Source organism: Pseudoliparis swirei, chromosome 2 (assembly GCF_029220125.1).
Source record: "Pseudoliparis swirei isolate HS2019 ecotype Mariana Trench chromosome 2, NWPU_hadal_v1, whole genome shotgun sequence".
Taxonomy (NCBI): Eukaryota; Metazoa; Chordata; class Actinopteri; order Perciformes; family Liparidae; genus Pseudoliparis; species Pseudoliparis swirei.
The window spans coordinates 8,009,858-8,035,482 of record NC_079389.1 but is presented as its reverse complement, the minus strand read 5'-3'; the positions used below and the strand labels follow the sequence as shown (position 1 = coordinate 8,035,482).

General features: G+C 43.6%; 1 protein-coding gene across 2 annotated transcripts; it reads left to right on the top strand.

The window, feature by feature from the left end:
- The first annotated feature begins 5,888 nt into the window (after nucleotides 1-5,888).
- tbl1x (transducin beta like 1 X-linked) lies at nucleotides 5,889-25,607 on the top strand. 2 transcript variants are annotated; one of them, XM_056428494.1, is made up of 16 exons: nucleotides 5,889-6,191; nucleotides 9,924-10,011; nucleotides 17,808-17,916; nucleotides 18,451-18,596; nucleotides 18,850-19,069; nucleotides 20,080-20,212; nucleotides 20,388-20,529; nucleotides 20,644-20,707; nucleotides 20,849-20,946; nucleotides 21,505-21,565; nucleotides 21,694-21,815; nucleotides 21,913-21,987; nucleotides 22,087-22,214; nucleotides 23,138-23,303; nucleotides 23,397-23,498; nucleotides 23,645-25,607. In XM_056428494.1, exons 3-16 carry the CDS (start codon nucleotides 17,859-17,861, stop codon nucleotides 23,669-23,671), a joined length of 1,542 nt encoding a protein of 513 aa, XP_056284469.1. In that variant the 5' UTR covers nucleotides 5,889-6,191; nucleotides 9,924-10,011; nucleotides 17,808-17,858; the 3' UTR covers nucleotides 23,672-25,607. The 2 variants fall into 2 exon arrangements, with proteins under 2 accessions (XP_056284469.1, XP_056284460.1); XM_056428485.1 differs by lacking the exon at nucleotides 9,924-10,011 and having other exon boundaries at nucleotides 5,890-6,191.
- Nucleotides 25,608-25,625: the final 18 nt, after the last annotated feature.

Here is a 25,625-nt window from a genome sequence, read left to right as displayed (position 1 = left end):
TGACCATAACAACACCAAAAAGCATGTGAGCTCAAAGACTATTTTAGAGATACCCTTTTTTACCACCAGATGGCAATGTGTGCACAGTCAAGCTTTAGGGCCACACAAGCGCCTTGTCACCTCTCTCTCTTTCTCGCTTTTCTCACAATATTTTCCAGGAGATGATCCAGCATTAATACTCGACAATGGGGAATTTATCAGGAGGATTTTGTTCTCGTCTGTGGCAACACATTTTGGAGATGATGGAAAATAAAACACATTTTCGAAACTCAACGTTATTTCTCTTTCTCTGTATCTGTCACATACAGAGACATGCGGTGGAATAACACTTCCAAATGGCTCGACACAGACACATTTATCATAACATAATTTGGTAAGGACATGTTATCAGATTATAATGCTCTTTTAATCATATTTATTTCACATATCAGATCACAGGGCGCTTGACAATCACCATATGAACGCCTCGTATCTTGATGTGTGATAACACAGTTGGTTATTTCCTGTTATACAACCCCCTCATTCTCAGCCACATGTACATCTGTGTGAGTCTCGTTGTCATCATCACTTACATCTTATATCCAGAGGGAACAACGAGCACCGTGACAACCTTGTGCAAAGGTCCTGAACCTGTAGAGTGACATGTCACAGTGTAGTTGTAGGTGTGTGGCTGGAGGCCCATTACGCAGCATTATGTTGCTATGACAAAGCAGGAGGCTGAAATTAGTGATCCTTTGCACAGCAGGCTTGCCCATCCCCCAGCCTCTGAGCTAACAAGACAGTGTCACTGAGATCACAGCTCCAGTGAGATTCCCCTGGCTTGAAATCATACAGCAGGAATGTTTTTTACACCCTCAGGTTGTAAAGAAAAAAGTTAACCCCGCCGTATATGTGTAGCAAAGTTCACCAGCCTGGTTTCTAAAGAGCTATTTTGAGGTCGCCGAAAAGTAACTTACAAGAACATAGTCTGTGATGGCAGGTAAACAAATAACATGATGGAAATTTGTTTTAGGCATGGAAATATTTGATTTGACCTTTGACTGCATGGTCGGTTTGAGTTCACCGTAAAAAGCAAGACACCTTCGTGTGACACATCACAAAGGTGAAAATGGTGTTATCTTCTGTGTGGATGTATTGCACAGCATTGTGCCATCAAATTCAATAGTTTGAAAAAAAATACGCCTTTTGCTGACAGATGAGAAAAAAGATTGATTATATACTGTTATCAATCTTCTCATCTCACTCTCGGCAAAAAAGCGTATACGCATATTTTGTACTGTGAAGCACTGTAGTCAATGTTCTATACAGAAACATTTTTTAACATCTAATTTAAAAAAAGAGGAAATAATATTGATAAACCACAAAACATGTCGCTTCTGAAAAATCTAGAGCTGGAGTGGGAATTTCAAAACTGTCACTGTAAGAAGAAGAAGAAAAAAGCATTGTAAAGTCAATGACTTTCATTGTGCCGGAGGGGGGAAGGAAAGGGAAGGCGAGTCTGTTAGATGCCCAGGTCACCAACCCTTGACCTTTGTCCTCAACCCCTGAATCTATGACATCTGTCTGCTTTCCGCGCCTTCCCTCCCCCTGCACCTTTTCTGCTCAAGGAATGTCATCAGGGTTGGGAAGGGGCTTCCTAAATGTTCAAGCTCTTCAAAAAATTATCTTGACTCAGTGAACAAGCATGTTTTCAGCAGCTCGTGTACTGTACAGTTTAATTGGAGCTCCACTTGTCAACTACTGGGCATACGTCTTGCACAATGACCAAGCACCAGGAAATACAGATGTCCTTTTCTTTCATTCTACATTGCTTTGTCTGGAAAATACGTCTGCAGGCTGTGACATAACAGTGTACCTCAGAAAGCCTCCAGCATCACACTGTGTTGATGGCTGCTAAGGAGGAGGGGAGGAAGACAGTGGGGGTGGTGTTGTACAGTGAGAGAGCCTACACAAGGCTCACTTTTTCTTTCTCATGCCACACACTCATATGTGCACACACACACACACACACACATAAATAGTAAAGCCTTTTCTTCCAGACTGGCTCTGACAGCCCGGCCCCAATGCTCCTGTTCTCTTTACAGTGTAAATAAAGCAGCAGGGTTTAGGGAACTAAATCCAATATGTCCATGGACACCAGAGCCCAATGAGGAATAGATACCTCACTGGATATTCCCCTACTACAAACTGAGCTTTCCAAGCGCTTCCCTGGCCCAATAACTGCACAGCTAGAGTCGTGTGACTCGCAGCACCCTTCCCCCACCCGTACATATTACCATTGCGCCTCAGTGCTGTCTAGAAAGGTCATGTGACCCTCATCAGCTTCCCGGGTTGGGGGAGGGGAGGCAGATTGAACCTGTTCTTTGTTAGGAGGTCAGCCCAAGCTCTATGGCAGGAAGTGCGCCTACCGTACTGCATGTAATAGAAGTGCAGTGTGGGAGTATCAGAGATGACTGACTTGAGTTTGTTGAGCATTCGTGCAGGCAAGACTCACACAGCTCAGTGCTGAGGCTTTCTTGACAAATAACGCTCCAGCTGTTTTCAAATGGCACAGGGCTGAAAGAAAAACATGTGAACAAATTGTAGGCCTGATCTTTGTTTATATTAGCACTGGCCCAAAGGTCTACATAGGCCTACAGTTAATATAAGCATAATATTACTTCTCAGGAAGTGACATTTCAATTGGATTACAGCCGGAGAAGGTCAACAAATCTTCAAGCAGGAATATTTGGTTATTTTAATACATTTAAATATCTATATATAATCTGCAATATTCCTGGTGGGGAAACCAGCAACAAAGCTGCTCCCTAAACTCTACTCTACTATTTACAGATGATGTTGTCTCTCAGACTGAAGCCTCAGGCAGTTTGCAGCAGTGTGACGGGGTTGAGATGTGGAAGTCCCAAAGGATGGTAGCATTCTAGAAAGAAAGTGGAGGGCTCCATGGGGGTTATCTTATTTATTTATGATGGATGGTACATTTAGGTAGTGCGATACAGTGCCATGCAGCACAATACTGTCTGCTCTGCAGGATGTAATAATTGCGATACTTAAAAAGTGTTGTATTCGACATCTTATGGGAGGTAGTGATTGCTTAATACTACATTGTGGGTGTTGGGTTTGATGGAGATTAAAATCAGCATCAAACCCAAAAAGTCTGAGGAAGTGAAGTGAGAAACATTCAGGAACATTCAGCATGTTGCGAAATGCAGATGATCATATTTGAATAGAGGGCAGGATGTGTGAATGGAGTATCTTCTGAAGATGAGATGCCTCACTTCCTCCCTGGAATCTTTGTAACACTTTACTGTGAAGAAAAGGGTCTGAAACTGTTATTTGGCAGGCGGCAGGGCAACGCTTATACATCCATTGATCTGCTCTCATTAAATATGGATCGCTCTAGTCCAGACAACAGTTATGACAGGATGATCTCTTTAACAAGTGGTTCTCCACAACATATGCACACCAGAGAGTGACTGACACCTGTGTGTCCTCTGTGTCTTATTATCTCTCTATCAGAATGTACTAGCTACACATTCCTGAATGTAAACGCCTCCCGTGATGGTTATGGCCCAAATGAAAATATGGACAGAGAGGCGATGATAACAATGCCCTGCAACGGGAAAAGCCATGAAATTCATTTATATCTAACAATGTAAACAATGCATTAACTATTACATGCAGGAAATCCACAGTTTGTGATTTGTCTCAGTGAATTTGTTCTGCTAGTTATATCTGTCAAGCCAACACCTGATACTTGGCTCTGTGCCACAGACCGGCATTGTTATCCAATAATGAATAAAATACATCCCTGAGCCACATAGTTAAACAGGTTGCACAGTATGTTCCTTCCTTAAGATGATCATAGACACCGTAGTTATTTTTAATTGATCCCAAATATGCCATCTTGCTGCCGTAAATAAAATAAAAATGGACAACCAGATTTACATAACTTTACAGCTGAAAATGGTCCCCAATAAATACAACAAATACTCCTGTCTGGGAAGTGTTTGCTCAAGACTGCATCGCCCAGCTGTTTGAGGGAAATATTAGCCTTTTAAAAAATGGACAGAGTAGGCTATTAAGAGACAGACACATACATTGTTGTTGTTGTTTTATGGGATAACAAAAATAAACGAATGTGACTTTATTCTAAGTTGTCGACACACTTAACTCTTTTGCGTAAACTCAACCGTGACAGTTTGGCTCATGGCGGATGTTCCCTCCATCGAGGTAACTTTTCAGAATCCGAATCACATACAGTAGTTTGTGGTCGTGCCTGAACGGCCTCAAGCTCAATACAAACTATGCAAACGAGATAGTTGTGGACTTCAAAAGACCAAAGTATCGCTCTCCCAAACCAGTTTACGTGATGTTTTACTGGATACTCTGGTTTCAAAGCAATTTAAAAAGGAAAATCCCATAGACCCAGCCCACACTCCTCACAAACACCTACAGGAAATCTCTGAAATACAATAGTTTCCTAAATTGTTATCAATTTGTTAACTGTTACATTTTCTATTCATGTTATCTCTCTGCTTGAAGGTCTGATTGCTGCTTTCAAAGACTGACAGAAAGAAATATATAGATACTGTATAAATGATGTCTTTGTTTCCACTAGCCTGCAGCCTAAACCAAGTACAGATTCTAAATCAGCCAGTCAAATACAAATCACATTTAGCCTCCCCTTTTTTATTGAAAAATAAGTATTTCCTTAGTTCACAAACCCCCCTAGATTTCCAGAAAAAGGCACCGTTGATTTAACACTGTCCTCATTTGTAGCGGTGTCCCTCTTTACACTCAAACGGGCAACTTCTCCATCATTGTTTTACTTTTTGATAAATATATGTTCAAACAACGTTACATGCTCACATTACACTCAACACACTGAACGCACGCAGTAAGATACATGTGCAATTGAAGCTGGAGCAGCTGTGGCTTTAGACTGTAATATGTCAATGCGCACATATTACCGTGTGTACGGTAACGAAAGGAATGTGTCACACCAGTGTAGAGCCGTAATGATGTCAACTTGTTATTTACTTTCCAAATCTGAATGACTGAGCAAGACGAAAGGAGAATTCATCCACCACAGTGTGACCAGGCAGGCGAAAAATAGTGCAGTGTGGGGGAGGGGAAGCGGCTCAGAGGCCGTATAGGCAACACACGAGACTGCAGCCGGCGAGACTCAGCGCGCTACTATGCTGAAACAACATATCAAAGTGGGAATACACTTTAGCGAAGGGGGTTTCCGGGTATAATATACTAAAAGGTGTACGTTGGACAACCACATGTGTATTTATGTTCTAAAAATACATCGAGGGGCTCTAAATCTGTCCTTCTGTACACATGACATCTATTGCATCTGTCCATCCTGGAGAGGGATCCTCCTCTGTTGCTCTCCTGAAGGTTTCTTCCCTTTTTTTCCCCCCTGAAGGGTTATTTGGGAGTTTTTCCTGGTCCGATGTGAGGTTTTGGGGCAGGGATGTCTATGTGTACAGATTGTAAAGCACTCCGAGACAAATTTGTAATTTGTGAAATTGGGCTATACAAATAAACTGAATTGAATTGAATTTAAGCTACAGCAAGCATACAGTAGCCATGTGGTGACAACACAGTTGTAGAAAGTCGACATCACACCTTCAGGCTATCTACACAAAGAAACAAGACATGTTTGCACACAGTCTAGCCGCGCATGGGCAGTGGGATGTAGACGATATAAACTATTTGTAAATGACTTCACCAAGAGGTTTAATCCTGAGTTCAATATTCAGGTTTAAGGTCAGTTGCCTTCACCCTCCACCGCCCGTCGCTCTCTCTCTCTCTCGCTGCCGATCAGCGCCTGCTGCTGTCTCTTCGTCCCTGTTCTCAGTGAACGGTGAAACTCCACTGAGTAAACCAGCCCGCAGCCTCACGCACACACACACACACACACACGCGCGCGCGCACACGCACAGGGGTCCAGTCCAACGCATCCGGCCGGTCGTGGAGCGCGCGTCTGAGCGACTCGTGCTTTGTTAGCGCGCCCAATTTAGTCGACAGCGAGTCACAAGGCAGCGGTCGGAACTTGAAATATGACGATAAGCAAAATGGGAGGAAAGTCGTTGCTAGCTTGCTGAAGTTGGAGGCTCTCCTTGTGGAAGAGGAAGAGGTGGCGGACACCACGAGCTCACTCTCACTGCACAGAAAAGGTAAGCCAGTTAAAAGTGGCATGGTTTGTGCTGCAGTGCATTGGGGCTGCTCGTGCGCGTGTGTGTGTGGTTAACGCGCGGGGAGGATAATGGCATTTCAAAAATGGGTGATTATGGCGTAGATTAGGAGGTTGCCGGTACGTGGTTTAGTCACCGTTTGACTCCACACGTGTGTTGAAATGCCTGCTTGTGTCTTTTTAATTTGTTCTCTTTCGCTTCTACAAACGACCTACTTTTTTTAGACCGTCTCCCCCCCCTCTCACACTCACAATGAACCTTGGAAGCTGAGCTGTGGACTACTAAAACAATACATACACTCAGTTTTAGAGGTTGAACGTTGTCTCTTTTTGATGAATTATAAAGAGATCTACTTTGCACTTAATATCACAAAAGAAAACCTCCACACTAAGTTGCATAAGTGGGTCATATTGTTCAACCTCATATATATATATATATAATTGATCAAAATAACCCCTTTTTTTAAATGCCCTCAAAGGACTTGGTGATGTCACATATTCACATAACACTTAATAAAACAGTCTAATGACCTATAAAGTATTATTTTCCATTTAGTGTCCATGGCTGTCCTCTGTCATTATTGGAATAATTGGTTACAGCATGCACAGACGTAGTTAAGACGTCTCGTCTAGCCTCAGAGCATCAAAGTGTTTGTTATCTCCATTAAAACGAGACACGAGAAGGATCCAGATGACAATAACTGCACAAGCCCACTGCTGTTTGGATGCTGTCTTAATCTGATTCTACTTCAATGGCCCAAATAATTAATGTGAACGTGATGCTCCCCATTTTCTTCTTGACCTAGTAACTTGTATGTTCACAACAACAGTCACTGTTGTTTGGCTACTAAAATCAGGAGGAGGCATTTTATCAAAAAAGTTTCACTGAAGAGATCAATTTGATGGGATATTTCAGCTGCCACTTTTTATTTTTATAGAAAGCCAATTGACACAAGCTGGATGACACCTAATACTCATCTCTAATGTATTCACCACCGAGATAACGAAACGTTTGTGTTATATGTGTAATATGTTTCTATAATAATCACTTTTTGAAACTGTGAAAGTCAAACCATTAATCAGCAATTTTTAACTCAACCCACTTAACAGCATTCCAAATATAGTTGTCCAGTTGTTTTGATCCATTGTTGACTTTGTGACCCAGCAGAAGACTCCAGCTTTGTTGTCTTGGTAATGTAACCTTAAGGCAGGTTGCAAACGGCCTCACCGTTTCTCCCAACACCTTTACATCTATGATGGAAAATCCACAATCATTTCTTCTCGGACGACTTTGCTTCATGATTATTGGTTCAACACACCTCGCTAGTTTACTTCAATTTGCTCTCACAAAGAGAGAGCCTAGTTCACTGAGGCCACTGGGCAGATCGGAGCCTCCTGGAGGACCAGGACTCGGCCATTGCCCTTTCACACCGCATTGTTGGCCAAGTATTTTAGCATGAGGGGAACTCTTTTCTAACTGTAGTCAATGGATTGTAAAGATTAAACCTGGATTAAGAGTGACCGTCCTGCCATTGAGGCCCAGTTTGATAGTTTTAATAAATCTGTGAATAGCTGTAAGCGAGCGTAATTTCTTTTTGTCTGTGATGCTATGTTTGCGCGTCTATTTCAACCGCAACGTTTTCAAGTAAACCTCCTTGATTTCAACCGTATTGCCCTGCACCACCAGTGTCTTTACCAGTTCTGTCACCAGAGTTACGGACTTGCAGTCAGCCCTAATTGCAGTGGTTACAAAACCAGGTTTAGTGCCACCTATTTAATGAGCACTATGAGTTTTATAATGTCTTAATTGCATATTTCAGACTACTTTAAGAACTACATTTCCATTTATTGATCCCAACATTGGTTATTCTCACTGTGCCTATATATTTAAGAGTGAGTAGCCATATGCTTTCTAAGTGCTTTTAATTCCGTGTTTCAGAAGACGGTCCGGTTACCTGTGTACTGAGCCCTGAGAGCGCATGCATTGGTAATGTTGTGGGCCTACAGGTCATCGTCTGCCTGCCTCTTGTTCAGCTGCAGGATTTGAGATGAAACTCGTGGTCTTTTGTTTCGGTGCTGCAGCTGATCTGACCAAAGTGGATGGCCTACCTTATGTGAAGCATCAGAACTCATTCGTCTGACAGCTTGTAGTCAATCTTCATCAAACTCTTTTTGACATGTTATTTACACGTAATTACGATGGACTCGGTGAACAGAAGAGACAACGACAAATCCAACCGACATGGTCTTAGACTGTTGAAGACAGAAATGTATCCCCTGCGAATAAGTAGGGCAAGGAAGTCCCTGAGAAAGCCCATGTCGGCCTTGTGGTTCTGCAAGGCTCTGTATCGAGCTGTCCAAATGTTTCTGGAGCCGTATTTATTTATGATAGACCATTGGGGGAGGTGAGCCATTCTTTCCCTCCAAAAAAGAGTCATACAGTGTGGATGGAATACCAGCCAGCTGGCCAGCCTGTAGTTTCTCTGAAATGAAGGCCATGCTAGTTCTCGCTAGTTCAAGGCTAAAGTTAATTATTTGGGTTTATTTTGGATCACGGGTGCCTCTTTTGTCTGCGGCTCCTCGTGGGTATTAAAATTGAAACGAGTAAGCGGGAGCACCAGGCCTTTAAAATGCGTCTCATGTTCATCTGTTTGTGTCCAGCAACTAAACGGTTTCTATTTTGTCCGATCCAATCACAGCTTATTCCTCGGGTTCTTTCTTTAGAGACTTGACATTTGTTGTAAGAAGAACATGTTGACATGACCCACCAAGACGTTGCCTTCTGAACAATCTAATTAATTTATTACGTTAGAGTTGTGGTCAGATTTTAAGTTGCCGTTGTTCACTTCTTAGTGCACACCTCCTCAGGAAATGGTAATTAAAATACAATTTACATTCATTGGAAAGGTCCAAAAACTGGAAAATCATATTTCCGAAAATGTAAGGTGGTGTAGAACAAAATTAGTTCAATTGTTTTCAACCAGTTTTTCAGGAGGAATGTGTTTGAAGCTCTATTTCTGCTGGTGGATGACTGTTGAGGAAGTTATGCAAGCACATGCACGCCGGAGTGAGACACTTCTTTAACGATTGTTTATTCAACCCCTCCCCATTCAGCCATGTTATCTTGTCAGATGTGTTTTGATTGTGTAGCAGTCAAGATGCATGTAAAGACAAGTGTGTGTGTGTGTATATATATCTCTATCGCAAACATCCAACGAGAATAGAAGCATGACTGTAACATGGATTTGTATCCTCTTCATGCCCATACAAGAGCTGTCAGTCGTCTCCCATTGTCTCAGCAGGACATTGTTGGGACTTTCCCACATAGCACCTCTGTGACAATATGTCTTTGATTTCTTGCCAGGGAACTTGAATACTTCTGTCGACATTGTAACATTTATATTGATACAATGCCATTGTTATGTTAGGGTTAAGGTTAAGCACACATGGAGTATGTGGAACTAGTGACCGTACTATTTAAATAGCCAAAACCAGACTGATTGGGTTGGCCACGAGGAAGCACGAAGCTTCAGTCTGAGGACGTTGTTGAGGTTGAGTTGCTCCGTACACGTCTTTCTAAATCCTGGTCACAACTCTAATAACCACATTTAAAAGTCTGTCTGAGAATGTGTTCCATTTGGCTCAAGTCCCATCTTATTAAAATCTGTGTGTGGTTTTGAACAAGCTGACAGTGGTCATGTGTGTATTGTTTCAGGAAAAGGGAATTTCGGCTACGGGAGCCCACCGCTACGTAAACGAAACGACCACCTGTAGAGCGGCCGTGGACGTCTCATGTTGGCTCGGTTTGTAGTTCCTACACCTTGTAGTTTGAAACTCGGCGTCATGCCACCGTCTGGCCACACATGTTCGAAAAGCCATGCACAATCGTTACTTTTGGACAAATACATGCATCTTATCCAGGTACTCCACTAAAGACTGTTACTCTTACAGTTGTGTATAATTACCCTCATGGTTATCACATTTTTGTATACACACACACACACATATGCATGGAGTCTTTCTTTACCAGCAGACTGTGACATTGTGCCTAATGGTTTATTTATTGCCTCCCAGCTAGATTATATATCATCATTATATCATATACTTTATGAGATGGCATATGTAATTGCTTTTAAAAAGAACCTTCCATTGGTATTTCATAACAGAATAGACACTGGAGAAGAGACGCACACACACACACACACACACACACTACGAAGGTAACTCTGGTGTGCATCAGTGCTGTGTCGCAGTGTAAATGCCAGGTAAAGAATCAGTCGAGAGAAAGCTCACTGAAGATCAGTCATGCAGTTGTCGGCCTAGTACGTTTGACCCTGATGTCAGATGGAGGGAAAGTACAGTGTGTGTGTGTGGGGGGGGGGGGGGGAGGTATTTAGGGTGGCATGAGCAGCTGTTGACGAAGAAGCATGCTATTCTGGTCACCATAGCAACACGTATTGCCCACACTGTCATGTCTCTGTGTTTACAGCTTCTTCTCATCTTGCTGAAAACCGAATTGCCTGGCTCGGGCCTCCGTGTCGACTGTTACAATCTCAAGGGCGCGTCTTTCTTTTCAGTAAATGAATGTTGTTTGTACATCTACTCTCCATACTTTGCATTCTCATGAAGATGTAATGCATGCTCATGCAACGTAACGGCACAAGGCTTGCACCGGCATCGATTTGAAGCCACCTCACTCTACACACACGTCATTGTGTGCGTTGGAGCGCTGCCCTTGTGTTGTTGACTCTTCGACGACACCATCTCAGGATTCAACTGCCAGTCTCACAGTTAAATTGTCGCAGCGGCGGAATGATGTGGTTATGAAACAAAGGATCGTTCCATTCTGGGTACGTGGGGGTGCTGAAAGTCTGGTTTGACAGAGACTTGCTTGATTTTGGAACCATCAAAGCAGTATCATGTCAATAGCGGGAAGGAGGATAAATATCATCAACATTAGGCTTCTGTTTAAAAAATGAAGACACATTGATCGTAGCACTCGCATAAGAGTGTTCGATCAGAGCGCTAGATATATTTTGAATTCATGAACATTTCCCTGAAATGGGCAGAGGGAGGCGCGTGTCAACGGCTGCTTGCGGCTCTTGGCTCTCCTCGACTGTTTTCTTGCTTCCCTGTCGTCTCCCTTCTGTCTGTGGATCGCTACAATGGGCGAGGGAAATGGACTTGGGGCCAAAGGTTCTACATACACCCCCAAAATGAAAGCTAAAAAAACATCTCTGCCTCACACAACTCTGCGGATAAGTAAATGTACATTGTAAGTGTCATTTAGTCCTGCGGTACTGTCTTATGAAGGGTTATTTATTGTGGAACAAATGACATGTAGAATTTCCATGAAGGTATTTGTTCTGCTTTATTCTTTGAAAGAGCATCAGGAAGTTGAAGCTGTTGTGTCTGTATGCTGCACTGAGCATCAAGGAGCTTTCTGTGTCCCACACGCTCCTCCGCATCATGATTATTTGCCGCCCCCACACGGCCACGTTCACGCCCCACAGCGACTGGCTCTCTGCGAGCCCAAATGCACATGTGAAACCACGTTATTTTGAGCAACCCAACAAATTAGTGTTTTCATGCTCTGCAATATCTAATTTACTTTAAAAGATGTCTTTACTTGTAGCTGGTTATTAATCACACTTCTTAAAAATGTTGTTCCTACCCCGCGTTAAACCCTTCTTACAGCCAACGTCATTATTTCGTCAGTGTTTTCTGGAGGAAAAACAAAGACCAGACTGGATGTAAACGTATGTCTCCGAAGTATTGGGCTAAAGTTACATATGTTACACACGAGACGAGGGCTGGACGCAAATATTCAACTTGTCGGTCGTTTCCATAACGTAACGAACTGCTTGCTGTGAGGACACGGCGTCTCTCTCTCTGTGGCCTCGTTCTGCCAGCATTATGCTTGTTGTTTAAATATTATTGTTCAGCTGGTGCTAATGTCATATTTCAAATCTCTTTTAAAAATGTTTTATTTCATTTTAATATATCTATATGGAATATTCATTTGTTCAATGAGTTCTGTTGCATTGATGCTTTTTGTTTTGTATCAATTCCGAATCTGACTGTTTTAGTAGTGCAGTGCTAAATCTACCTCGTGGTGACCAACATATTACTGATTTGAGATTAAAGGCTGTCCAGGAACACGGGTTGGAATTTTATTTTCATTTACTATACATTATATTAATAGGGATGTGTTTTTTGTGTGTAATGTATTGTGCACAGTCTCTTCTTTGAACAGTGTTTGACTGCCGATATCCTTTGTTTCGATACAGAATAATAAATGACACCAAGAAGTGGGAGTTGTCATTTTTATTTGATGCTAATGGCTTCAGCAGAGTGGATCTGAGGTCCTGATGCTACCGATTACAAGCCATCATGAAGGTTCCTTTCTGTGATCCTGGCTGTCTGTCACCATCCCCCACTCATTCCCCAGGGAGAAAATATACTTGATGGTGGCATCTGTGAAAAAAAAAAAAACACACCTAACGCTCTGCTGTACATCTATTACAGTATATATATATATCAGGATTTATTTTGTGTGAGGATTACGGCATTGTGGCGTGTTTACAGTATCAGTGGCTGTAGTAAAGCACTAAATACCCCCAACTAATGCCTTACCCTGATGACCTCTTTCATTGGTAATTGCTGAAAGAACCAGTAGATTAGGCCTCGTGGTTCCAAGGGTGGCCATTACTGTGTGTGTGTGTGTGTGTGTGTGTGTGTGTGCACACATGGAGAGGCACCAGACTGCAGGTTTTCGTTCAAACGGCTCCCCTCAGCAGGTAATTTCACACATTACTTCTTAATTTTACTTAAAGGAGTGTTGATCAGTGGGTGGAGTCTTTGGTTTAAATGAAAACCTGCAGACTTGTGTCTCGTGGCGTGGGAGAAGTGTTTCCCCTGGAAACTGAAGGCTCCCATCCCCCACCGCTTGCCGACCTACATTGGCTGTCGCTAAGTGACTCATTGAGAGGAGCAAAGAATAATGCACAAATGGTTGTTGTGATTACCTGTGTGGAGATCATTATTTATCGCCATGCTCCCATTCCACCATCCCCCCCCCCTCTGACCCCCCCCCCCCTCAAAGGCGGGTTTTACTCAGCAGAGCAGTTCAAGAGAAAATGGCTGCAGTTTCCAGGTCTTGTTTGCACATCTGTCAGGAAGTGACTGTTCAGGAGAAAATGGGCTCCCTGGTTTGCTGGTTTTCAACATAACTATTTGCAAAACCTGCATGTGTCGGAGATGTCTGGTTGTGTAGTTCTCATTGCACCTTCATTTTTTTGTTCACTATTTGGTTTCAGCGATGGCTGAATTATTTTACGTGAGCCCTGTTTAGAGTGTTATTCAAGAAATGACGTGCTGTGGACGGTTTGTTTTAACCAGGGGAGCTGACGTCTAAGAAATACTGGTTGAATTGGCATATCGCTCACCAAAATGTTTTGCTGTCAATACATTTTTCTTTTGTTAATCTTATAAAGAATAACATTGTTGTGTCTTTGGGGTTTGTTGTCAGACAGATCAGGGTACATCTGCAATTGCCTCTATGATTGAATATATATATATATATGAAAACGCCTTGTGGTAAAGTGGATCTCCAAGCTTGTTTACAGTGAAGATGATTGTTCTTCTCAGCATTGTCTCTCTTCTCTCTGATAATCAACATTCAGTCTTAGATATGGCCATCAACAGAATATGAACGTGTCTTTCTATTTTACCCTAGACACGACTTCCTTTAGTGTAACGGTCTCGCAGTGCTGTCTGTAGTCCTTGGGTAACAGTTTCCATGTGCATGCTCAAATGTCTTAGTTGTGTTTCTTTAATGAAAACACCAAAACAAACAGTACCCTGGATTAGGATTGCTCACATGAATGAGTACTTGGATTACAAAGAACTACTTCAGCCTTCTATCTAACTTTTTGAGTTATCACAAATTCAACAACTGTCTTCTGTGACGTCTCTTCTCAGATTAATTCCTGTGAGCAAGTTCTGTTCTTCACCAAGCTGCATATTTTTCAAACGCCTATTAATGAGTTCACACTTAATGGCTATGAAACGTTTGCTCTACAATGTTCTTGTACGCGGTAAACCACAGAATCTGGTTGGGGAGCCGTGATTGTTCGGGAGTCAATTGGATGCTTTAATGATTTCAAATTCACATGACTTCATGCAAAAGATAGATATTGACACTTTATTAGAGGCATTCTTTGTTTTATAATGCTCCACGTCGTCAGGATATTCCACCAAGACAACATCAGCCGCTCAGTGGCAGCAGCGTGTCTGCAGACCTGTCAGCTGTTTCCTCTCCAGTGACACTTTGCACAGCCACATAATCCATGGAGTCACACGAGTGAGTTGTTATGAAATGTGATTTCATCCTAAAAATACACCTTGGATTGCAATTGTGTGATTTTTAAAGCGTTAGTTTTTTACATTTGAGTTGACGGATTTGACTATTTTAATGTATCCATTTGCAGGTGTGCTTGGCATGAACGCTGCAGCGTGTCCTCTAGACCGAGTGTTCCAGTATGAAGGCCTTTTCGGTTGGGTTTCAGACTGTACTGTCATGTAGGCCGGCACAAGTATGGATAAAGGCCAGCCGGTGGTGGAGTTTACATTGTCATGATGCAAGTGTTGCAAGATTGCAGTAAACTTCCTAAAGTTAACCCAAATGAGCCGGAGGACCACAGCAGGTTTCTCTTCTTTGACCTATTCCGGTTTCCAAATGTCGATCTTGTGCGTCGTCTTTCTTTTCCGCAGTCCTCTGTTTCCATTTGGAAATTGTAAATGTTTTCAAACTGTTGTTCCTTAAGTGTAGTTTGGTGTTGGAGACCACAAAATGACAATAATAATGTAAAGCTGCAGGAAACTTAAGTCGGGAATGTATAACTCAAAAGATCTTAATGGAGATGCTTCAATAATTGTTTTTGTCCTTTAATATTGGGTCTGTTGCGACAGTGTTTCGTCACACCAAGAACAATTGCTCATTTCCTCATGTACACGTTTCTGGTCTAATCTGCTAGTTGAGGACATGACAATTTACAATTTAGTGCATCTTTCGATATAAAACTTCAGAGACCTAAAATGATGGAAGTAACGAGCAGTAAAATAGATGTGTTAGTAACCAGTGTCAATTTCAGCCACATCTGGGTAGAAAACAAACTGGGCTGGTAAATAAGATGTGATGTAAAGAATGGCTTGGCGGCTCCATTGTTGGAATCTTTAAATGTATCGAGACCCTGTACACATTCAGCATGTACACACAATTATTGGTGTTTCTCAATTTACTTAACGCTGTGCATCATGATTCATTTTGCTATAGGATTAGCCACATGGAATAGCTTGGAAGTCACATATATTATTTCCATGTCTTGATTTTCCTTCGCACGTCTCTGAAATGCTCTTTCCGACCATATGGACCTGTCAGAAACAGGATTCTTAAGTTTCCTCAAATTTTTAAAATTCAATATCACATTATTACTATAACCATAATCAAGGATGTGAGGTCTGAGTGTCATTTTTGAGACGTCAGTGTAACCTTATAAGCGTATGTGACGTCTTTCTTTTTTCAGAGGGATCACACGTTGAGGCTTTGACTCCACTTATTAATGATGTGCATAAACCTCACAGCCATCGACAGAAGTTGGCGTTTTGACGGGTTTCCCGGAGGCCACATTGTTTGGAGAAGGAGGCTTGGATGCCCTGTGAGTTGTTAATGGATCATGGGCCAATCGGAGAGAGGGATTCTTTCTTCTGCCCTGCACGAATGGGACCAGAGACCCTCCAGACGGCCTGTAGATTACGTTTCCAATTGTCCGGTCTGTCGCTGTGGCGGCCTCCTCGCTTTGATGTGGCCGAGTCGTAGGATGAATGGAAACACAGCGGCAGTGGTCAAATCGGGACACGGTGGCTAATGTAGAAACGCTCAGTGTCGCGAGTTCTGCCAGCATACAGCTTTGAGCTTTTGCCTTTTGAGTCAGAGTTTTGTTTATATGATGAGAACCTATGAAGCATAAAGATGAAGGCAGTATTTTGTTTATTTTCAGGTCACATTTCTGTGAGTTCTCTGTTCTGTTTTTGTATAGTTGTTGCAGGATTTAACTTAAAGGAGTCTTTGACCTCCAGTAGCACTATTGAGCTGTTTATTTACGAGCCCCTTTGGTTTGTGTGTCAATACACAGCCCAGTCGATGTTTTAATTCAATGACTTACAAGTGGCTGCAATGCGGCAACAACAAAGAGAAGGAACAAGACGGCTCGCATGGATGTAAACAATACGGGATTTAAAGTGTAAATACGAATATAAGAAATAAATACATGTTTGTTTGACCTCAATAATGTGGTGTCTGCAACATGTGTTTGTTTAGAGAACCCCACAGGGCACCTTAACACCACCTCTTTTTGTGAAAAATATAAAGACATGCGTTTTGTGGCCGCACCAGTGAGAGCGATTGTTCTGATCCCAGCCCTTGTCAAGTCTGCTGTGCTACAATACAGGCAGACTGCATCTGGAAGAATACACCGAGGTGAAAGTGAATAATTCATGTCGAGTAACGTGTTGAACCCCTCTGGCTGTATGCCCACTGGTAATTGGGACAACACCATTCTCTGTCTCTTTTGCTCGATCTCTCTTGTTGCTATGCTACCGAAGGGGCACTTGAGTGGGCCTGGACAGTGTTTGTCATGAAAGTTGGACAGCCATGCAGACTTCATACCTGACACCGTTCCCCCGCCCTCTTTATTTCTCTTCCTATTCTCTGCAACATGTCTTGTCCTTTATCTGCCCACTGGGCGAGCAGGAAATAGTTATACAATTACACGTGGTGGTTATATAATTTCTGATGACTCATTCGCAGCTTCCTGTTAGTTTCTTTTGTGATGCATTTTCACCATAACCCGCTCGTATAGCAATTATTTAAATTTATATTGCACACTTGTGTATGTTATTGTGTGTGTGTGTGGGCATGTAAACGATGTCGTTCGAGCTTCATTTACCATGCCCCACCCCCCCCGTAAAGCATACGCACAAACTCTACAGTATCAGCCTGAGGGAAATAAACCTCGATGGAATAACAAATGTAATTGCCTCTCTGTTCCTTCGGCTCACTTCAGTTTTGAGATTTCTCAATTGAAATGTTAACAAACGCTCTGTTAAACACCGATATGTGTTGACAATATCTCTGAAGTGAAGGTCATGTTGGCTGCTATGAATATAGTGCATCTTGCCCTCCTCTGTAATTCACTAGATGGGCAGTAGAACTGCATTTAATACCCTTACTACTTTAACAGGGCTTTCACCGGCCGGGTCACTAATGGGAAGCATTCAGTTCTCAAAGAAAGCCAAATGGATATAGACACTCCAATTAGGCCAGAGAAGAGAGGGTGGGAATATGTGCATTCAGTACTAGATACGGATGTACAGGTTGTAAGTGTGTGTCTATTAAAATATCTTGGCTCATGGCTGCGCCACCAAACAAGGGTCAGGACCGAATTCTGCAAAATGCTGAATATATATATATATATAATGGTTAAGAATATGTAAGACCACAGAACTTAATTTTCTGATTTTTTATTTTTATTTTCAGGAGTGAGCCCAACCTTCCAGCATACCTCCTCCTCCCTCTCATTGGGCTAAGATGAGTATTACCAGTGACGAAGTGAACTTCTTGGTGTACAGATACCTCCAGGAATCAGGTTGGTCTCAGAAATATCTGCTAAACACTGATACTTATGCTGATGGATTTATTGGGCTGGATACATGAATTGCTGGTGTTTTTTTGTTTTTATATTGCAGGGTTTTGCTAACTGTACATCTTGTATGACTGACCATTGTCTAAAATATACAATTATCATACAATCTATAAAGACAACGTGCATTATCGGCCATTTGTTTGTTATTCATGGTGAAACATAATAACTCGCATGAAGATATTTCTTCCTCAGCGTGAAGTGGATGGAAATAAACAGAATGATAAAACGAACAAGTCTGTTTATAAAATCCTAGCTGCTAGATTTGATATAGAATACAAGCTATGAGTCGTCCTGAGAGGTCCACACCTTATTATAGACTCACATGTCATACTTGTGATGCCTTTAAAAATAAAAAATAAAGTGTTCACTGCTGGCTTTATTTGTATCACACAAGACTTTTCTTTGAGTATTTGTCTTTTGTTTGTTGCCATGTTGTACTTGGCGCTCTCCTGTTCATGACTGGTGTTTTGTTTTTAGGTTTCTCCCACTCAGCGTTCACCTTTGGCATTGAGAGCCACATCAGCCAGTCAAACATAAATGGGACACTAGTGCCCCCTGCTGCCCTCATCTCCATCCTGCAGAAAGGGCTTCAGTATGTGGAGGCAGAAGTCAGCATCAATGAGGTGAGAGCAGGGACCTGCTGTTACTCCGCAGAGGTTGTCTGTTGCTTAAAGATAGACGTTGATCTCCATGACAACGCACCAGGTCACTACAAATGCGTTTCATATTTCATGTAAGAAACACTGACAAACACCCAGTTGGAAACACTTTTCACATCTATACTTTATTAATAACGGGAAACTTAACTCTAGACAAGTCCCAAATGAAAAACCACAGTGCCTCATGATGTGTTGTTACCTGCTGTTGTCCCAACAGGATGGTACGGTCTTCGATGGGCGGCCAATCGAGTCGCTGTCCCTCATTGATGCGGTGATGCCAGATGTGGTGCAGACGCGACAGCAGGCCCTCCGTGACAAGTTAGCCCAGCAGCAAGTGGCCTGCGCCATGATGGCCTCGACCTCTGGGAACCAGTCCATCGCACCAAAGAACGGAGAAGCCCCCGTCAACGGGGACGAGAATGGCACTCACAACATGCGTATGTTGAATCTTCTAAATAAGAGTACCAATGATCTCACAGTAAGATCTGATGACAAATTATTTTATCGCAGTGTAATCATCAAGTCTCTGGACTCGCTGTTCGTGAAGAATCTAAGGAATGTTGTTTTTCTATTGAATCTGAAATGATGTGGACAATGGGTACTTATTCTTATATAGGTCTTTACTTTAACTCGCATCATAATGGCCATGGCAGAATTATAATTTCGATTTTTAGTAAAGCTCAGTTTCGAATAGTAATCAACATGCCGCCCAGACTAGTAATATTTCAAAATACTGTATCATCTGCAGTGTGATATGATTCTGAATGTGGAACGTTTTCAAAGGTTCTGGGACAGGGATGTCTATGTGTACAGATTGTAAAGCACTCTGAGGCAAATTTGTAATTTGTGAAAATGGGCCATACAAATAAACTGAATTTAATTTAATTCAGGTGACGTGCCCAAATGATTGCATTATTATGCGGCGGTACAATACAGCCGCGTGGACTTCACTGAATGTGATGAGCATCTTCGTCTGTGAGTGAGCCGGAGCGCTGTCGATCAGGTGGCGCTCTAGGCAAGGGGGAGAGGAGTGGATGTTTGTTTGAGCACATCCCCGAGGATCCAGAGGTGTGGATGGTAACGGGGAGAGTCGGCTGGCTTTCACTTGGTAGAAATGATCTGAAAGCTTTCACATGTTGTTCTGGCCGGATACTTTGCTGTGACTTGGTTCTCATTATAATGTGTGCTCTCCAAGTGGGTCAGGGATGCATAATGAAACGGCACTGGCACGAGGAGAGAGACGGATTATTGGATCCTTAAATACCTTCCTGTGGTTTAAAGGTAGCCTTTCACAAGTGACGCATTTCTTCGGCGTGAATTCGTCAGCATTGCACGTGTAGTTCTCATAGCGTGCGGACACGTGTGGACATCTGTGCGTTTGCAGGCCTGTGTTGATGAATATATTAATGTGTGTGTTTTGAATATCTGTCCATCTGTGTGTGTGCAGATAACCACAGCGAGTCCATGGAGATGGATCTAGATGTGGAGATGCCAGTCGGTAAAGCCGTGGTGCTCCGGGGCCACGAATCTGAAGTGTTCATCTGTGCCTGGAACCCTGTCAGCGATCTGCTGGCCTCGGGGTGAGTGGCTGTCGGCGCTGAAACGGATCTTAATGCGGGCTGGACGAGTCATACGAGAGCGTACGCACGCGTTGGCCCTTTGTTGTTGTCGGCTATAAGACCTCATGAGATCCATTGCTGACGGCTTCTATTCCAACAATCCTTCAACACCCTGCTGCGCTGGTCTTCTGTTCAGCTCGGGGGACTCCACCGCCAGGATATGGAACCTGAACGAGAACAACAACTCCAACTCCACCCAGCTGGTGCTGCGCCACTGTATCCGAGAAGGTGGCCAGGATGTCCCCAGCAACAAAGACGTCACCTCGCTCGACTGGAACGTAGGTTCCCGATCATCCGTCCGCGCCGTCCCTCTTCCACTCTGACCTCGTGGTGAGCGGCCCGTGTAGCCGACGGCGGCCGAGTAACTCTTCTGATATCTTTCCATCCGACAGAGCGACGGGACTCTGCTTGCAACGGGCTCGTATGATGGATTCGCCAGGATATGGACAAAGGATGGTATGTCCTCCATCATTCCAGCACGGTGTTGTTTCCTCGGTCACCAGGTTTATGACATTGTTATTGTGAATAATGCAACCTCTGTGACAATTTTTTGAAGGATCATTTCTAAAAGAAATGGATATGGCTCTTATCCATTAGGGAATCTGGCAAGCACCTTGGGACAGCACAAAGGGCCCATATTTGCACTCAAGTGGAACAAGAAGGGGAACTCTATTCTCAGTGCTGGTGTAGATAAGGTATTTCAGAATGACCCTCAAGCATTGATTTGTGCCTTTCAATAATATGATCCCCATGTGTTGTTTTTTCCTTTCCCAGTCTTAGGGCTTGAAATCTACTTTTCTTTTTTCAGCCAAAGTGGAAATCTCTAACAATTAAAGAAAGATTCTGGTATCCATAAACTACAGTGCAAACTGCACTCTGACCAGTACATATTCTGTCCAGTATAAACTCAAGATGGACAGAAACCCTGCAATTATTTGATATCTTACGTGTTATTAAACATGTTGCCCATTCCATTGTAGCGTGTAACAATGAGGTATTTGATTAATTGCACATTGTTTTGTGCTACGGTGACATGAACTGTAGATACACTTATTATATTAACCATTTATCAATAGGCAGATGAAAGAAATGTATCTTCCAAATTCACGCACACTAAAGACAATGAATATGACAGTCATTGTCTTTACCCTACATACCTATTGGGTGGGATTTAGAGTACATTTGAAGGAACCCTTCTTTATTCTTCAGAACTGTTGCATTCGTCGTTTGAAATGGTCAATTCTATTTTCTAGACGACAATCATTTGGGATGCGCACACTGGAGAGGCCAAGCAGCAGTTCCCCTTCCACTCGGGTAAAGAGAGTTCACTGTTGTTTTAACCATAGCAATAAAAGTGTGTCGTTGCAGATGATAAACCGGACGTAAAAGGTTTCCCGCCCAGTCGTGTTATTGGCTCATAAACCTCTCCGCGTATTCCACAGCCCCGGCACTGGATGTCGACTGGCAGAACAACACCACCTTCGCCTCCTGCAGCACGGACATGTGCATCCACGTGTGTCGCCTTGGCAGCGACCGGCCCCTCAAGACCTTCCAGGGCCACACGGTGAGCAGCTCTCTCTCCGCGTCGCTCCTCTGACCTCGCGCCGCGCTCCCCCCTCCCCCCCCGCGACAGTCCCGCTCACGACTTTTGTGCCTCGCAGAATGAAGTTAACGCCATTAAGTGGGATCCGTCAGGCATGCTGCTGGCCTCCTGCTCGGACGACATGACGTTAAAGGTGAGGCTCGCCCTCAGGTGTGTCGTCTTCAGCGCCGATGACTCGAGTGGTAATTTGTGTTCAGTCAAACGTTGCTGTTGCTGCGCCCCCCGAACACAGATTTGGAGCATGAAGCAGGATTCCTGTGTCCACGACCTCCAGGCTCACAGTAAAGAGATCTACACGATCAAGTGGAGCCCCACAGGCCCCGGCACGAGCAACCCCAACGCCAACATCATGCTCGCCAGGTGGGGAAACTCTCTCGCACATAGTTCACATTTAGTAGCGTACAGGGCAACCACCCACGTTGCTCAGTTCTGGAAGGAAAGTCCAAGGTAGTGTGTGTGGAACAAAGTGTGTACATTGAGTGAGTGTGTGTGACACACTTGTCATAACCTGGCATTCAGAAGAAATTGTCAGCGATCCAAAGCCCTCCACCCTGACTCGGATGTGGAAATGTTCAGATACCACAGGAATGTACATACACACACACACACACACACACTGACAACCCCGTATACCTGCCTGTAATTCACATGAGCAATGAAACTGCCATCCTTGCTCCTGCTTGGAAGGAGCTTCCTGATCTTGGGTAAATGCCACCGTTGAACAGAACGCGTGCGATCCATTTTTAATTGATTTTAAATTTTGCTCCCTGCATAATATCCTTCAAAGTTGGCTCTCATTTGTTGCCAAGGGCACCCATGGGAGATTCACCCTGCCTATTTATACCCTGGTGAAGAAGACGTGTTAATTAAAATCATTTGTTTTCAACAGCCTCTCAGGTGTGGGGTCACACGGGGCTCACTCACCGTTTGTCAATTTGTTGATCAGTTCACGCTTTTTTTGTGGATTTTTGTTTCTAAAGGAGCTTTGATTAATGATGTTTCCAAGATGGGCAATTGACATGTTAGTGTTGTGCCATTGTTTATGACCAGATGTTCCGACGCTAACAAAAATAAATGCTGACGATCTGTTGCTTCTTAAGACGTGTTGTTGTTCCAGGTGTCTGAGCTGTTGGGGTTCATCCACAGCATCACACATCTGGAAGTAATTAACACTTTGTGAAGGATCTTTACATGTCTTTAGTTTTTTTTCAAAGCGGATCCCTTCTAGGAATCGTTGGCGCTCCTCTCATATCTGATCAGTCGTGTCTGTCTCCTCCACACAGCGCCTCTTTCGACTCGACGGTTCGACTGTGGGATGTGGAGCGAGGGGTTTGTATTCACACGCTGACCAAGCACCAGGAGCCCGTCTACAGCGTGGCCTTCAGCCCCGACGGCATACACCTGGCGAGCGGCTCCTTTGATAAGTGCGTCCACGTCTGGAACACCTTGGTAAGTGTCTGATTGGCAGCGTTCCAAACAGCAGACGCCAGTCGCTGTGAAGGCTGTCCGAGTTGTTGATGAATCCCTCCGCTCTGGCTTCAGACCGGCGCCCTGGTGCACAGCTTCAGGGGCACCGGTGGTATTTTCGAGGTGTGCTGGAACAGCACCGGGGACAAAGTCGGTGCCAGCGCGTCGGACGGCTCGGTAAGCCACGGCCCGTTAGCGGCTCCTTTACGGCTTCACCGTTTGGTTTGGTATTTGGAAATAATATCGGCTGAAAGAACTCATTGCTGATATTTTGCAGAAAAACGAAACGTATCAGTAATGCTCCCTATTTCTTTATCTTCCAGGTATGTGTTCTTGATCTCCGAAAATAGCCGACTTGAGACTTTGATGATGGGTCCTGGAATGTGCAGCATATTGCCCTTTTCTGACATCAGCAAAACCACTCCGGTTGCTCTCGGGAGAGCTGTAAAGCGGAGCGAGACGGAACACGCCACAGGAGAACAACCCGGCGTCTGCAGCAGCCTCGGAGGACTTCCGTGCACCTTACAGTTTGTTGATGTGTGTTTTTACGATACGCCTGTTGGAAACATAATGGAAGCCGGTTGAGAGATCCCCGAGACTGGACGGAATCCAACTCCCTGGGTGCATCCGCGTTTTAAAGGTTTTCCAATGAGAAAGTGCTGCGACCCCTCCGGGCCGCTGGTCCAGCTGTTATCGGGTTGAAAGGGTGGAAACACAAAGATGAGTTTTATATAAAGAGAAAAGTGTTCATGAGACGTGTTTGGCTATAAGAGGGAACAAATTATGGAAGAAAGGTTGTGGTTTCAGAATTCCTGAGCAAAATGTTACCTCATGTCCACATGAACTACCGTGGGATGTGGTACAAGTACCGTGGATACTGAAGCGCTGGTATTGTATGATGACAGGCGGCGCCGCTTGTTCCCAGTGGAGAATAGATGGTTTCAAGAGCACTTCTTGCTTTGTTTTTTTCCACAGATGGACTTTTGAAAATCCAAAATGAATGTGCCACTGCAAGGTAGTTCTGAGCTCACGTTTAAACATCAGGTCAAGAAAAAGCTGCCAAGAAACAGTCCTGACCTCCTCAGATGACTCCAGATTAGAAAACGTCATTTTGTGGGCACGATGTGAAAAGTGTGGTTTACAAAGAGAATTTTTCTCCCTTTTTTTTTTTTTTTTGGGATGTAAATTTCAGAATATAAAGATATGTAAATTAGATTAATACAGACTTGTATACTGTGTATATATGTTTATATACAGTCCACTTTATCGCCATTCTGTTGTCGGGGCTCATTGATGGCCGGAGCCGTCGCATCTTTGCTGCTGATGCGTGACGAGACCTCTTTTTAAACGGAGCGCTTGTGTCATCAGCTTCTTTTTAACGGTCAGTTTCAACTGAGCCAATCGTATCCAACGCATCGGATTGCTTTGTTTTCCAATGAGTCACAAAATACTTTTCGTTAAGCGGCTTTACTTTCCACTATTGATCCTTGACGTCATGGAAGAAACGTGTGCCTCGGCACTCGGGGGATTGTCTGGTGGTCGGTGCGGGAGATGACGGTCGTCGCGTGGAGTCGGCTGCATCTTCTGATTTGTCCGTGGAGCAGAACGCCACAGGATCAACGTTAAGAGCTGGAAAACAACCGCAGCTTCAAGCGTCATGCCCGTGGTTTCTCTTTGGCGCTTTCCTCTGAACGATCCACAGCTCAACGCACATTTTCACCAGAAGGTGGAGGTCAAGCAGAAGTCCTACTGTTGCGAAACAAAATACAAAAAAGAGCTCCGAGTGGTCTTAATGCAGTTTAGAATGCATTCATAGCGTCGTAGGTGTGCACTAAGTGTGGCTCCATCTGCTCTGGGATCTCATGGGAAAGACGGAATCTTCAAATTACCATGCCACCATTTTTGATTTGCCTTTTCTCTCTTTCTTTTTGTCCCTTTTCTTTCAATGTCAATGTGAAGTGCACTTTTTTACAACGGTGGGAACAGCAAATGTTAGAATCTTGCTAAAAGTGGAAGGGCCCATGTTTAGTTTTTCTTTGTTTCATGTCACAAATGGATGTTATTGGGTGGTTCATCGTTTTTCTGACTTTCATGTTCTGAGAGCCATTATCGTCTGTGTCAGACTGAGAATCGGGCCGCGGGTCGGGGGCCAAGGAGCCCGCTGTGGAATAAGTGCTGCAACGGCTACTAACTCTTGCACCCGGTCCAGGGTGCAGCACCCGTTTCCACGACAACACGTTGAAGTCATTCAGTGTCTCAAATAAATCACTATTTTGATATCAGAAACCACGGAGCCTTTGTCTT

Coding starts and splice junctions, on each gene's coding strand:
- tbl1x (XM_056428494.1), top strand. CDS start 17,859: ATGAGTATTACCAGTGACGAAGTGAACTTCTTGGTGTACAGATACCTC. Junction 20,213..20,387: donor AGCGATCTGCTGGCCTCGGG/GTGAGTGGCTGT, acceptor TCTTCTGTTCAG/CTCGGGGGACTCCACCGCCA. Junction 21,566..21,693: donor GCAGTTCCCCTTCCACTCGG/GTAAAGAGAGTT, acceptor CGTATTCCACAG/CCCCGGCACTGGATGTCGAC.